Source organism: Diceros bicornis, chromosome 3, assembly GCF_020826845.1.
Source record: "Diceros bicornis minor isolate mBicDic1 chromosome 3, mDicBic1.mat.cur, whole genome shotgun sequence".
In the NCBI taxonomy this organism is placed as follows: Eukaryota; Metazoa; Chordata; class Mammalia; order Perissodactyla; family Rhinocerotidae; genus Diceros; species Diceros bicornis.
Genome location: NC_080742.1, coordinates 77,243,898 through 77,258,680, shown reverse-complemented (window position 1 = coordinate 77,258,680; position 14,783 = coordinate 77,243,898). Strand labels below are relative to the sequence as shown.

Genomic DNA, 14,783 nt, shown 5'->3' with positions numbered 1-14,783 from the left:
TTTCACTTAATATATCTGGAATATCATTTCTTACCAGCATACATATATCTTAGCAGATCTAGAATATCATTTCTTACCAGTATATATAGAGCTACACCAATCTTTTTATTTATTTTTTCATATGTAAAAATCCTTTACTGTTGAGGAGTAGAGAGAGACGTCATATTTTTAATGTAGGACATACAGAAATTCCAGGAGAATCTATAGTCAATGCCCGCTGGGATTGGGGATGATCACTGTGCAGTTTCCATGTCAGGATGGGGTGGAGAGATGGGGAAAGAGTCAAAGCACAGGAGTGTTACAAGGATGGAGAAGAGAAAGGGAATGGGAGTGCATGCACCTGGGGACTGGGAGAGTGTGACAGAGTGTCTTCATGACGCAGCCCAGGAGTCCAGAAGTGATGCTCATTCCACATTGGGGGGATACTTGAGGGTGCCAAAGCTGGGGATGTTCTCTTGGTTCACATCAATAGGAGTGTCTGGCTGGATGTTCCTCTTGCCCATAAGTCTCGCAAAGAAGTCACGCATGTCATATTTCTGGGGAAGTAATGATTCCTTAGGATCCACGCTAGCCTTGCTCAGCAATTTTCTTTTTTCCTGATTCGCTCCGAGCTAACATCTGCTGCCAACCTTCTTCTTTTTGCTTGAGAAAGATTCACCCTGAGCTAACATCTGGCCAATCTTCCTCTATTTCGTATGTGGGTTGCTGCCACAGCATGGTCGCCAACAAGCAGTGTAGATCCGTGCCCAGGAACCAAACTCGGGCTGCCGAAGTGGAGTATACTGAACTTAACTACTAGGCCATGGGGTGGCCCCTTGCTCAGCATTTTGAGCAATCCATCCAGAGAGACTGAGGAGCTGTCATAGAGTCTCTGGAGCAACGATGGGGGCAGCTGGTAGAGATCTGAGTCTTTCCAGAGGAGAGAAACAAAGAGGGCTGAGGCAGGAAGCTCACATCCAATCCACTCCTGCACTAATCTTTTTAAAGTCAGCGTTTATTTCATTTTATGGATGTGCCGTAATCAATCTAACCATATTGTTACATACATAATGATGTGACTCATATATTTAGATATACCATATATTTAAATATACCTGTATGAATATATCTGTGGGAGAAATTCTAATGAGTAGATTTATTGAGTCAAAAAGTATACACATTCAAAACAGAAATATAATCGCCAAGTTACATTCCTTAGAGATTACACCAATTTACATATGCAGTTGGCTGCAAGTAACAGTGACTCAAGCGATAACAGCATTTAGTCATCTCTTAAAACCAGAAGCCTGGAGGAGGGCAGGTGCAGTAGCTCCAGGGCACCAACAAGAATCCTGCTCCTTCTGATCTTCTATTCTTCTATTGTGTCCTTGCGCTATTGCTTCATGGATGCCACCCCTTCAGCATCACGTTCTCACACCAGTGCCAAGTAGGAAGGACAGGGCAGAGGCCAAAGGTTTTCTCTTCTTGAAATTCTGTTTCAGGTTGGGGAAAGGAAGTCAGACTTTCCCTTATTTCTCATTAACCAGAGCTGGGACATATGCCCACCTCCAGACCGATCACTGGCAAAATGGAATGTGATGGCCGTGACTGATTTAGACCAATCACAATCCTTCCCTTGGGGCTGGGGTAGATCAAGGTAGATGAAGAGAAGCTCTGTCCTTACCTGAAGGAATTGGGGTTCTGTGAGCTTGAAAGAAGGAGAGGAGAAATGGCTCTTAGGTACATGACAAATAGTGCTCGCTCTACTCATCTGTGGTGTATTATCAAACTTCCAACAGACTTCAGTTTATTATTAAGTAGTCAGACTTAAAAATCCTTTTTGTTTGAACCCTGACAACCTTCATAATTAAAAAAACAGAAAGGTAATTCTAGCGCTTTGGATTTGAATACTGCTTTTACTTTTTCAAAGCATTTTCATGATCTCATTTGATTTTGACAGTAACCCACAGAAAGAGGTAGAGCAGGTCTAGAACCATGTTACAGATGAGAGCCTGAGATTCAGAGTGGTCAAGGGACTTGCCCAGCAAGTTAGTGGTAGAGCCAGACTCTAGAGCCTAAGTTTTTGTTTTCCTAGTCTGTCCTCATCTTTAAACAAATTTCCTTCTTCCAGGTCCCAGATCATTAGATCCCACAGTCCTCAGACACAGTGGCCCCTGCAGTTCTGGCTGATGGCAGCCATGAGCTGATGCATGGTGCACGCGGATGCACTGGGGTCTGATGGTGGCCTCACAGAGCCTCTGCTTGTGGAGCAACTGGTGGTGCCCTGTTGAGGGAGAAGAAAGGCATACAAAGGTTGAATCTCTGTTCTGATTTTAGGCAATCCCAAGCAGTTTCTCTTGTGTGAAATATGCCTTTCAACCCATATTTGGTAGTAGGAGTCTACACAGGCCTATAGACTGGACTTAAAAAGTAACTGGATAATTCAGTCAAATAATGGGTCTATTATTTTCCCAAATTAAATATTTGTGTGTGTGTGTGTGTGTGTGTGTGTGTGGACTGGATTGCTTCTTTTCTTATGTACGTGGCCTCTTAGGGGTGAGCTCCCCAAGGGCAAAGACCATGTCTACTCACCTCACTGTTCCCAGCCCCTGGCACAGTGCTAGTCAGATGCGTGAATGGTCTGGGTTCTTTCTGCTGCTGACTGATGTTCTCCCTGTTGTTATCTGTCAGAGCACCTTGTGTATTTCCACATAGCACCAATCAAAAACTATAATCAATCAATTAGTTGATTTCTAATTTGTCTGTTTTTTGGTTTCCATCATGAGAATGTAAGTTCCATGAGGGTCAAGACTGGGTCTGCCCAGTCCCAGCCCAGGGCCTGAGACTTAGTGAGGGCTTTATAAACTGGTAAATGAAGCTTTGTCCAAACGTTTCTATTCCTAGCTTTCAGCAGTACCCAGCATATAGTGGACCCTCACTAAATATCCGTGGAATAAATGCCTGACTAAATATGACAGTGACTTCTTGTTAACACACTTCTGGCAGGCCAGGGTGAAGACTGCAGCTTGACAAAGTGGAGCAGGGCCAGGGACTCAGGCCACCCAGCAATGACCTAGATGGACAGAGAGCTCACCGTGAGGTCCGCTGGCTTCCACGGGATCACACTCACACTTGCAAGTCCTCCCACTCTTGGGTCTAACCTATTTATCGACTTCCTCTAGTTCTGCCTGACGATTTTTTTCATTAATACATGATCCATTGTATTAATTCAACTCTCGAAGAAACTGACTTTCACTTCATTTTGCTTCATGTTGGTGATTCTGGCTCAGGCTCTGAGCTTCCAACAGGCCTTCTTAGTGGAGGATGGTGGAAGGTGGACAGACTCAGCCATAACCAAACGCTGACTCATTCATACCTGCTCTTTCTTAGAGAGGGGCTGCTCCTTATGGTGGAGGACTCTAAATGTCCCCGCTTTCTAAAGGCTCAGCAAATGAAAGCATGTTAGATTTTGCTCCCCAGCCCCCAGGCTGGATGTTCTCAATTGGTGAATAGAGCCCAGGGCTAGCTAAGGAGGCGGGGGTTTCGTTTGATCTCTGGGTGGGTAAGTCAGCTTTGCTGTACATCTGTTCCACAGACTGATTGAATGCTAGAGTCGGTGGCATTATAAAAAGGAGAAAGCCAGGGGCCGTGTCTTTAGGGTGTAGATAGTTACAGGCCATGCGCTAGTCCTGGAAAAGTCTTGCAAGGCGTGTGTTTTCACATGTATTGGAGGAAGTGGGTGAGAGAATCCAGAAGTCCCTTGGACAAATGTGTCCAGCCTCCTTCAGCCAGGCCACCACTGGTGCTTCAGGCTGACCACTGTCCTGGCTGGGCTTTGTACAAGCAGGAAGGATCCATGCTGGTTACGTTACATTGTCTTTTTTTTCTTGCCTTTCTTCTCTTGACTTTTCCTTGTCTCCTTTTCTCCTACCCCTCTCCCTCCTCCACTATGGACCTTCTTAAACAAAATAATAAAAAATAAACCAACATTTTTAGTGGATGTTTTCAAACCTCTATTAGGATGTCAGTAGTTGTACCTGGGAGTGTCAAAAGGTGATCTTTACAGCATTCTTCCTCCAGTCAACAAACACGAAGTCTTACAGATTCAGTGAGCTACATAACGAACTACCCCTAAAACTTAGTGGCTTAAAGCAACCACCATTTATTTAGCTTATAGTTCTATGGGTTAGCAACTTGGGCTGGGTTCAGCTGGGTGGTTCTTCTGCTAGTCTTGGCTAGGCTCACTCAGTGACTGCAGTCAGCTTGGGGTCTAGAGGGGTCTACAGGGGTCTACAGCCTTGCTCATGTCTTGTGATTGGCTGGCTGTCAGCTTAGATGATGCAGGTAACTGGGATAGCTTGCGTTTGTTTACGTTGTGACAGTTCCTGGGTTCCCAGGAGCAGCAAAAGAGGGAAAACCCCAATGTGCAAGCACTTTTCAAGTCTCTGCTAACTCATATTTGCTGTGTTCCCATTGACCGAAATAAGTCACATGGTCAAGCCCGGAGTCACTGTGGGAGGAGATTACAATAAGGGGAGGCATGAAGAGATTGGGACTATTACCATAATCAGTTCACCACAGGAGAGGACACCACATTGAACTCATAAAAAAACTAGTCAGTAGTAAGCATCAGCACAGGAGGCTAAGTTGTTGAGCAGAGAAAAGGAAAAGGCGACCAGACGAGGGCCATGAGAGGATCCTGAGGGGCCAGGTCGGCTGGTGGGGAGCCCCAGGGGGCAAGAGAACAAATTCTTTACAAAGAAAGGCAAAGAGAGCCTGGATTTTGAAAGTCCTTGACAGAGAGCGGGAGCCATTAAAGTCACTAGAGGGGATTCACATGGTCAAGTCACCATTTTGGGACATTCAACTGGCAGAGAAATATAAGAAGGATTGCAGGGAAAAAACTAAAATCAAGGAGAAAAATTATAAAAGATTATTTTTTGCACCCATTTTTTCGTTCATTCTTTCAAAGAAGCAGCATACATCGAGGGCATACTATGTTCCGGGCACTCTGCTAGATCCTGGAGATGCAAAAACAAGTAGGCTTTAGTCCTGGCGCTCAGCAATGGTTCAGCAGCATGAGTGAGGGGGAGTGGGGAGACAGAGGAAGGAAAGACCTGAGAGATATTTTGAAGAAAAGAACACCAACCCTGTTAACTGAATGACCAACCCTAGGAGGAAAAAGCGGTTATAGTTCTATAAACTTTCCCACCTAGAACTCAATGATGGTGCTGCTGGAAGGGACAAAGAAACTGGAAGGGGGCGAGGTGTGACTGGATGTGGAGGGAAGCAAGAAGGAGGGGACTGAGATGCTTGTCGTCAGCGTGGTTGTTTAGGACGTCTGGTTGCAGATGTCCTGCAGTTAATTGGGGCTGAAGTCCAGGTGAGGGGCCAAGGATGGAGATGTAGTTCCAGGCAGCAACTTCAAAGACAGGAGAATGACTTCTCATGAAATCAGGGTTGTGGGGACCAGCAGGCTCAAGCCTGTGAAACGCTGTGTAATCTGCAAGGTTTTGAGTAGATTAGTGTGCGCTGGAGGGTGTGAAAGAAGAAGGTGGGGATGGGAGCTTGAGGTGTAAAGGTCAGGAGGAGCTCTGAGGAAGCCACATGAAATAGAAGACACCCTGGAGTTCAGCAGTCTACAGAAGGTTCAGGAAAGAGCCTTGTGAAGAACAGAGCAACTGTTTTTCAACAGAGCAACAGTCAGCAACTAACTTTCCCTCCCTCTAATTATTTAATTGCCCAAATAATCATGTTCATTGCAGAAAATTAGAAAATGCAAAGAAGCAAAGCCATGAAGAAAGTCATCCCTAATCCTACCACGCTGAGATAACCCTCGTTAATATGGTTGGGCTGATTTGCCCAGACTTGGTAACGGCCTCTTACATCCCCGGTTGGAATCCAGCCTGGAAACTCTGAAGAAAGAAATGACAGCCAAGAGGTCGACTCCAACAGGCTCACCCTCAGGGCTGCATGCTCTTCCTCTCACCTAATCTCTCTTCTCTGTTGGAGTGGAAGGACTCGGGCCATGATCCTGTGCAGAGCTGGACCCTTCCCAGGTACCCGGGGGGCTAAACAGGCATTTGAGAAGATGCTGTGGAGAAGCAGCCTACGGAAGGCTCAGATCTAATGCACCATGAGGCTTCCAGAGTCTCCAGCCCCATGTTTGGCCCTCACAGAGGTGTTTTACCAGACGACTTGCACAATCCCCTGTAGACACGCCTCCAGCAGCTAGAGTCTAGCTCAGTAGGATGCACCCGCTTCTCCTGCAGTTGGAATAGTAGCTGTGCTGGGTATGCAGCACCTTCTCAGTGACCCTCCAGAAAAATCTGGGAAGAACTCAAAATCACCATGGAAACACGACTGTGACATGAATTGTCTGCCAGAGAGGCTGTATGGCATGGTGTCTCTGAGGGCTGGCCCTGGGGCCGCACTGCCTGATTTTGAATTTGGCTCTGCCACTCATAAGCGTATGATTTTGGGTAAGTTACTGACGCTCTCTCTGCCTCCATTTCCTCATCCGTAATGAGAGCATTACAGCACCACCTTATAGGGCTGCTGTGAGGATAATTCGGGTTGTTATAAGTAAAAATGTAGCCACTCTACAAATGTTAATTATTACTTAGAGAAGGGGCATTCTGAGCACATTGCAGGATAGGGTTAGTCTGGAAGGTTCTCTCAAGAAGGTGCCTGGTTTGTATGAGCTGAGCAGTCAGGGAGGGAAGGAGTTCAAGTGTGCCTGCCTAGCTGAGTGGGCACTGTCAGGCCTGAGTCCTGGTTTGTCCCATCACGACCTGTAACGGGGCCAAGGAGTGGGAAGATCTGTATGCCCAGAGCTGAGGGAAGTCCGCCAAGCGCATTTCTCCTGCAGCACGTTGCATAAGCGGGGTTGCTGCATGGCACCCTGCATGGTTAAGCAGCAGGCCCCAGCACCCAGGAGCTCTGGAGGACCTGCCTAGGCCCAGCCTGTGCCCAACAGTGTGGCTCCCCAGCACCCAGCACCCAGCTCCTGCCTAGGCGTGTCTTAGATGGGAGACATCGTCCTGTGCCTGGGGAGATGTCACTTTAAAAAATAGAGTATCTTTTATTCTGATTATACAAGTAATGAATACTTCTTGTAGAAAACATCCCGAGAAGATAATTTAAATTTCTTATAATCCCACTACCCTGAAATCACTAATGTTTTATGTTTTTTATGCATGACTTTCCTCTTCTTCCTTGTGTCTCTAGATAAGTGTATACATACTTTTTTCCACCATAAATAGAATTATACAGTAATACTGTTTTGCAATGTGATATTTTCAATTCTCTTAAACTTGCTTTTCATGTCATTAAATAGTCTTCCATGATGTAATTTATAATACTGGCATTGTGTGAATATGCCATAAATTATTTAACTAATCTCCCATGGCTGAAAATGTAGATCATTTTCAACGATTTTTTTTCTTCTCATGAACAATGCTGTCATGCATAATCTTATAGATAAAGCTCTGCAAATATTCCTGCTTACTTCCTTAGGATCATTTCTAAAAGCGGGGTCAGCAGGTTTGCGTATTTTAAGGCCTTGAATGCCTCCTGCAAGGGCTCCCTGGATGAGGTTTCCATGGCGGCTTTCCCACCTGCAGGCCTGAGAAGGCTGAGCTATACCACTTGCAGGGAGCTGGCCAGATGCCACCAAGCGCCTTGGAAATTCCCTCAATGCTGAAGGACAGTGGCTGGAATAAGGACTTCGGCAGAAAGTGGGGTGCAGCTGGGAAATTTAGCTGTCCCTTGGAGAGCCAGGTAACCTGACCAGAATCGGCAGAGCTGTGTAAGTAACTCTGCGGAGGTGAGTGAGGTGCCTCAAAGAGGAAAAACCCAGAAAGAACACTCTTTCCAGCTCACAAAACTACTTGTAGCTTTCAAGGGAGCCCCAGCTTTGCCCACACTGCTGGACCCTGGGCTGTCTTTCCCACCAGACTGGGCTCCCCAAGGGCAGGAATATGTCTGTTCATCTCTGCACCACCACACCCAACCCAGTGACTGGTAAATGTTTGTTGAACTGACCACCCCAACGCACAACCCCTGCATGTCCTTGTCCCACATTTTCAGGTCGAGGCTGCTGGCATCTTCCTGCCTGCGAAGTGCACATTGGAACATCCTTCCTGGAGGCCACTTGAGCAATGTGTCCCAAGCGCCTTAAAATATGCACTCCTTTCCACCAGCGATTTCACCTCTAGGAATACCCTAAAGTAACCTGAGACCCCCAGGAGCTACCTGCCCGCCTGTCACGTGTATTTCCCATCAATTCTCTTTATACCCCCTGCTCTCAAACCACTTCTCCCTTCACATCTGGGCTCCTTTGCATCCTTGACATTGGGAGGAAGGCATTTCCTGCCCCATTATCTAAACTCCGTTCTTCCCCAAGGCACAGTTAAAACACTACCTCCTCTAACAAGCCTGCCCTGACTCCCAGCTGGACACCTTGTCTACTGTGCTTTAGAGTTAGTTACATGTATGACTTACCTGAACTTCCAAACCACAATCTATTTGAGGGCAGGCAGGCAGAATCCACATCCGTTTTCTCTTCATCCTTCTCTACACCTGGCAGAGTGTGGTACCAATAGCAGGTTGAGAACGTCTGATGGGAGGGCGCTCTTGGGAAAAGGAGGTTCTTTGAAGACCTCTTGGTCACAGCCTGCAGCGCTGTGAAACCGCGTCTTTGCCTGCTGATGTCGGCATCAGGCACGAGCTATGAAATCACACACCCTGCATAGCAGCAGCAGTATTTTCAACCCCATTTGTCAGAATCTCAGTCTGAAATTTCGTTGAGCAAACAGAGGCTAGGAGAGGTGAGGGGCATTGGCCGAAGGCACACGAATGGTCCAGAACCCATGTGATCCGATTTTAAGTTTGAGACTCATTTCCTGAGACAAATTACTTCATCTTTATATTGTGATACAAATGTGATTATTTCTAACAGAAAAGAATTAATTTATTTACAGTAAGATCAAGCATGCAGGACTTTAAATCTATGCAAAGAGTTTCCCTAGTGAATTTCAGAGAGGGTTTAATTAACTGAAATTTGATTCAAAAGTATCAGCACCCTGAAATAGGGTTTTATGAGTTAAGGAGCTGCTGTCATGACACTTCACAAAGACTGGGAGGACAGGCAGGCACTGGCATCCTCTTTTCCTTGTCCCAAAAAGAAGCACCTTTTTATTGAAAAAACCTGAATTTTTATTGGTAGCAGTTAATTATTGATATAAATTTGCACGAGGGAGAGTAATTGAGACATTTAACCCATGCTGTGCCAGGAGAGTGGAGGAAGCCACCAGGTGTGTCAGCTGCAGTCAACCCTGCAAGGTGGGTAACACCATTCCTATGTTGGAAATGAGACAGTTGAGGATCAGAGAGGTTAATTAACCTGCTCAAAGTCACCCAGCAGAGTCCTGATTCTAGTTCTGGTCAGTCTGACTGAGAAGTCAGGGCTCCTTCTCCCATCCGGGTGGTTCTCACCCTGGCTGCACATCAGAGGCTTTGGTGCCCAGTTCTCAGCCCAGCCTAATAAAATCAGACTCGCTATGCTTGGTGCCAGGCATCAGTACTTTTTTTTTTTTTGGTGAGGAAGATCAGCCCTGAACTAATGTCCATTACCAATCTTCCTCTTTTTTGCTGAAGAAGATCAGCCCTGAGCTAACATCTGTGCCCATCTTCCTCTATTTTGTATACGGGACACCGCCACAGCATGGCTTGATAAGCGGTGCATAGGTCCGCGCCCAGGATCCGGGCCTGCAAACCCTGGGCTGCTGAAGCTGAGCACGCGAACTTAACCACTACACCACCGACCGGCCCCGGCACGTATCCTCTTAAAGCTCCCCAGGCAATGAAAGAGCAGCCAGCGTTCAGAATTAGACTCCAGAGGCTTAAACCAAATGGCCCCTCCGGGCCAAGCCCTTAGGCAGCCCACCAGCCCCAGCCTGACGAGGGCAGAGACCAGGTGAGGAGAGGCCTGTCCTTTGCTGGATTCCTAACTACCTGTGGGGAGGGAGAATGGAGGAGAAAAAGAATCAACATCCAGCAATTCAGTATGCAAAGTAGTCGTTACATGCTCAAAAAATTCCTACTCTCAAGTCAATTAAACGCTTCCCAGCAAATTCGTTGACAGATTTACTTGACATAATCTTTCTTCAAAGAAAAAGCAAAATGCACTTTAGTGTTTGCCTACAAAGGTAAAAAATATTGTCATAAATGGGGTCCAGATGAATGAGGTTCACTGTGGGAACAAAAAAGACTCAGTAGATAGAGAGAAACAGAATCTGCAAACCTCCATTGGACATCTATTACGTGTGGGCTTTGTACGCAAAGTAGAAAAGAATTGCTGAATAGGATTACTATTCTGGAAGGGGAAAACAAAAGAAGTTTAATGATCAATGCATGAAAGAGAGCCAGGTGAACCCAGGGCAAATAGCCCTGTAAGGAGGGCAGGCTGGGTGCTGGGAGACCCGGGCCAGCGCTGAGGCTGCCCCCAGTCCAGGGTGGAATTGAGCTTGTTTCTTCCAGGTGATGCCCAGGCTCCGTTATCCTTGCAGGATCTGGCCTCATCAGGGCCTGCATGCTTCTCCCCGCTCTACTCTGGGGCCTCCTTCCTCCTGAAGGGCCTGGGCAGGGCATAGCTGTGAACTCTCTTTAGGAGAGCATGGGATTGGTGGGGAATAGAATTTAAAACAAACTCTTCTCCCATCCAGCAAACCTTTCCATGGAGGTAGAAGAGGAAGAAAACAGTTTCTCACTGAATAAGCATTAAACTGGAATGTGATGCACATCACAGGCCATCTGCTAAGAGATTGCAAAGACAGAAAGAAATCTCCCTCTTCTATAGATAAGCAGCTACTACCCACCAGGTAGGAGAACTTGACAGCACATTTGTCATGCACAGTTCATCCTAGATTCACCTGGTTATTGGGGTGGCCGTCTGTGTTTGCTTATTGCTTTCACCCAAAGGAAAAATAAACTTCTCACCTCTTGATGACAAGAGCTAGTTTTGCAACGTGGAGCTGAAGTTAGGGTCCTACCCTCCCACAGAAACTAGGAGATGGGGCATGGCTTCCCCGATGATTACATTTCAAAGAAGTAGTTCTCAGGTCCTTGAGAAAGACACACCTGGGTAAAAGCTGGCAAGAGGCTTATTTAGCTTTTGAAAAGATTTACATACATTTCAAAGAGACAGAGAAAGCACTTCCAATTTTAAGTTTTCTAAAGTAAATGCTCTAAGAAGGGAGTGGGGTGGGGGTGGGGAAGTCTCTTCCATTATTTTCACCAGGGAGAGTTAAGCCTCTGACTTTTGATTTCTCTCTGCCCTTACAGAATTCCTCTTTGGCCCTCATGGAGTGCCTGCTGGGGAAGGGATGTGAATGTTTGACCCCAGGGTGGACGTTGGCCCAGGACGTGAGAAAGATGGAGGGTAGAGTAGACTTAGGCTGGACTTGATCTTGTGACCTTGGGAGCCTCCAGAGCTTGGGGAGTTTTTGGATTTGGCTAGAATGTTAGCAATGATGAGTGGTCACTCGAACCACAGATCTTCTGACCCCGCTGCCTTCCTGGACTCATCCTCTGCCCTGTGTCACCCACATACACACACACGTACACACACACTCTGGGTGTCTCTCAGCTCCCTGCCGGGGAGGAAGGCGGTTTGGGGACCCTGGCCTGGTGTGGCTCCCGGGCTGTGGCTCCTTCCCTCCCTCACCCTCCCCAGCACAGCTCCTGGCTTCTGCTCTACTCCAATTAGACTCTAACCCACTAGAAGCTGCAGCCAATTCTGCAGAAAGTTCAAATCTTTAGGGACTTCATAAATCAGGCTTTACTGCTAAGTGTCCTCCAGAAAAAAAGAATTAGAGAGTGAGGGGCGGGTTGCAAAGCACAGCAGAACTGCTACTTACTCTTCCCAAGCTCTGAGTGTTCACCTTGCAAATAACCCAGCACAGCCGTCCCAGGAGCGGAGTGATGGGGCTGGGGGCGTGGATGCAGGGAGAGCTGGCTGGCTGAGGAGGCATTGGGTGCCCCTGGGCAGATCAGGGATACAGTTCTGAGGTGCAGGTGCTATGACAGCACTTGTTTTGTGTTGGCAAATTCTGAGCAGGACCTTGCATTTTTCGTGTGTGTTTGTGAGTGTGTGGTGTGTGTGCTCTTTTATATTTGTTAGGAAATTCAGGCAAGATCCTAAATTTGTGCACCCGTGTGTATCTCTGAGCATGTTTTGCTGTGTATCTGTGTCTGAGTGTCACATGTGTGTGCACATCCTTGCATGCGGTGCAGGGGGAGAAGTTTCCATGGGGTTCCTCCTTGTGACTTGTGGCCAGGGCAAGTCTGGTAGTTTCTTGGTCCTAGGCAGTGTCAGCAGAGAGGAAGAGACACTGATGCTGGGATGATGTGTTGACAGGGCGTGGTCCTCATGGAAGCTGGGAGCAGGCTCCACCTGCCTCCCCACATCCTCTGAGTTATACCTTTGTCCACTATTCCTCATTCTCTGGCCCAAAACTTGGCTGCTGGTGGCTGCAAGCCATAGCTTCAAACGTGTAAACCCTCTCACACCTCCAACATTTGCACTTGCAGGTCCTTCTGCCTGGACACCCTCCCCCTCTTTCTTCATCTGGCTAAATTCTGCTCATCCTTCAGGGACGTCCCCTCCTGCAGGAAGCCTTCCCCCACCCCTTTAGGATGAGGAAGGAGTCCCTCCCTGTGCTCCAGTTTCACCTGGGAATGCCTTTATTTTAGCACTCACCACACCCCACTGTAATCCCTCGTTTGTCTGTCTCACCCACTAGACTGAGAACTCCTTGAGAACAGATTGCATCTTTCAGCCTGGCTTTCCACTCGCAGCACAGTTCTTGGCAGAAAGCGTGTTTGTGAAATGAATGACTGTTGGGTAACAGCACCTCGTATCTGCATAGCTCTTGTCCACTCACCAGGCACTTTCGCATACATCGTTCTCTGCTCATCCTCCCGGCATCCCCGCGCGCAGGAGAGGCTGATGCGGTTTTCCCCTTCTATAGGAGAGGGTCCTGAGGTTGTACTGGGTAACAACTTGTCCATGTCTCCTGACCACCTAAGTCCCTGCTCTCCAGCCCAGGAGCTGTCTCCACCATGGAGGCTGGACCCACAGAGCAAAGGTGGCTGTGACCTGGGGCGGGCAGGCTTGGGGGAGTTTGCCCTAAAGCCCCAAGCCTCTAACATCTGGTTGCTGGAAGGTGTGTGTGGGGGGGTAATGTTGTGGAAAGTGGATGGAGGGGGCAGCATGTGGATCTGGGTTTCTGGTCCCTTTGAGATGCCCGTGTCTTGGCTCCCATCCGTTCTCCACACTCGGGCCCAGAGATCCGCTCTACTTTTCTCTGGGCAAGTGTATTAGTCAGGGTTCTCCAGAGAAATAGAACCAATTGAAAATATAGATATATTAAGGAATTGAAGAAGGTGGTTATGGAGGCTGACAAGCCCAAAATCTGCAGGGTGGGCTGACAGCCTGGAGACCCAGAAGGGCAGATGTTCCAGTCTGAGTCCGAAGGCTGTCTGCTGGAGAATTCTCTCTCATTCAGGGGAGGGGTCAGTCTTTTTGTTCTCTTCAGGCCTTCAACTGATTAGACAAGATTCACCATTATCACTTCTGCTATCAGCCACACGGCCCCCAACCAATAAGAGGGCTGAGAATGTGGGTGAGCACAGGGATATTTGGTGAGAAATATGTGTTTCTGCCACAGGGCAGTTTGCCCTCTCTTTGTTGGGATCCCAGTGTCTCCTGTTCTACATCTTTGAGCCAAAAGAGTTGCCCTAGGATATCTCAGAACCCCAAGGATCTCCCTTGGCTCTTGGAACCTCCAAGGGGTCTGACTTGACATTGTGCAGAAGGCCTTCACTAGTGCAGAACTTGCAGTGCTTTGTGTGTGTGTGAGGATTGGGGGAGCATTCCTTTCATCCCTTCCATCCAAGCAAATGGAGCCGGAGGAGCAGGGGCTGGCAGAAGTCCTGGGCCTCCCTCTGGCCATATTGCCTGAATCATTTGCTCCCATTTTTGCCTAAAGCACAGAAGCATCACCCCAGGGAAATGCCGTGTCTGATCCCCATCTCACTGTTATTACTTATCATTAGCACATTGGCTATGGGTATTTTCAGGCTTTTAAATCTTGTCCTTCTAGGTGGGGTTTATTAATAAGTATGGATCAAGCATTATGACAGTTACTAGAACTTTATAGATTCACATCACTAGTACCCCACAGATTGTTATTTCCTTTGAGGTTCCTTGCCTGTGCTTAGAACAAACTGCCAAGAGATAGTTAGCTGGGCTTGAATTGCTAAGTTCCCCAAAGGCATTAGTAACTGAAGCATGCTTTTCTAGTGGCATGGTGTTCTTTAAATAAATTAAAATAGAGCTTTTTATTAAAATAATCAAGAACAAAGAATTTAAAAAATCAGTTTAAAATAGGATATGTAGTTAGAGTTAGATCCAAAGAAATGCAAGCACCTAGGCATAAACCAGTATCTTCATTATTAGTGCTGCCATCCTTTATTTAGTATAATCCTGGCTTGGATAGAATTAATTGACTCTGAATCTTTTAACTTTCTCAGATGTGTGCCAACTCTGGTCAGATTTGTCAAGAGTCCTGGTCTGCAGCTTTTCTCAGCTTTGATCTCTGATGTTTAATTAAGGACCCCTTCCTGAACCCTTACAACTTCTCAGTAGAGAAGTTTCTTTGTCTCAGTCCTGCTTCCTTGTAGTGTTCATAAAGTGAGTAAATTATGTTCGATGTTTCCAGAATGTTTGAAACCTGTGA

General features: G+C 47.0%; 1 protein-coding gene across 1 annotated transcript; it reads right to left on the bottom strand.

Annotated features, from left to right (window-relative positions):
• Positions 1–404: 404 nt before the first annotated feature.
• LOC131400010 (tachykinin-3-like) lies at positions 405–13,053 on the bottom strand. Its single transcript, XM_058534674.1, has 3 exons — positions 12,927–13,053; positions 797–909; positions 405–536 (listed from the first exon to the last, which is right to left on the bottom strand). The coding sequence occupies exons 1-3, from the start codon at positions 13,051–13,053 to the stop codon at positions 405–407; spliced, it is 372 nt and encodes a 123-aa protein (XP_058390657.1).
• Positions 13,054–14,783: the final 1,730 nt, after the last annotated feature.

Coding starts and splice junctions, on each gene's coding strand:
- LOC131400010 (XM_058534674.1), bottom strand. CDS start 13,053: ATGGACAAGTTGTTACCCAGTACAACCTCAGGACCCTCTCCTATAGAA. Junction 910..12,926: donor GATGTATGCGAAAGTGCCTG/GTGAGTGGACAA, acceptor TCCTCTGGAAAG/ACTCAGATCTCTACCAGCTG. Junction 537..796: donor AGGGGCCACCCCATGGCCTA/GTAGTTAAGTTC, acceptor TTACTTCCCCAG/AAATATGACATGCGTGACTT.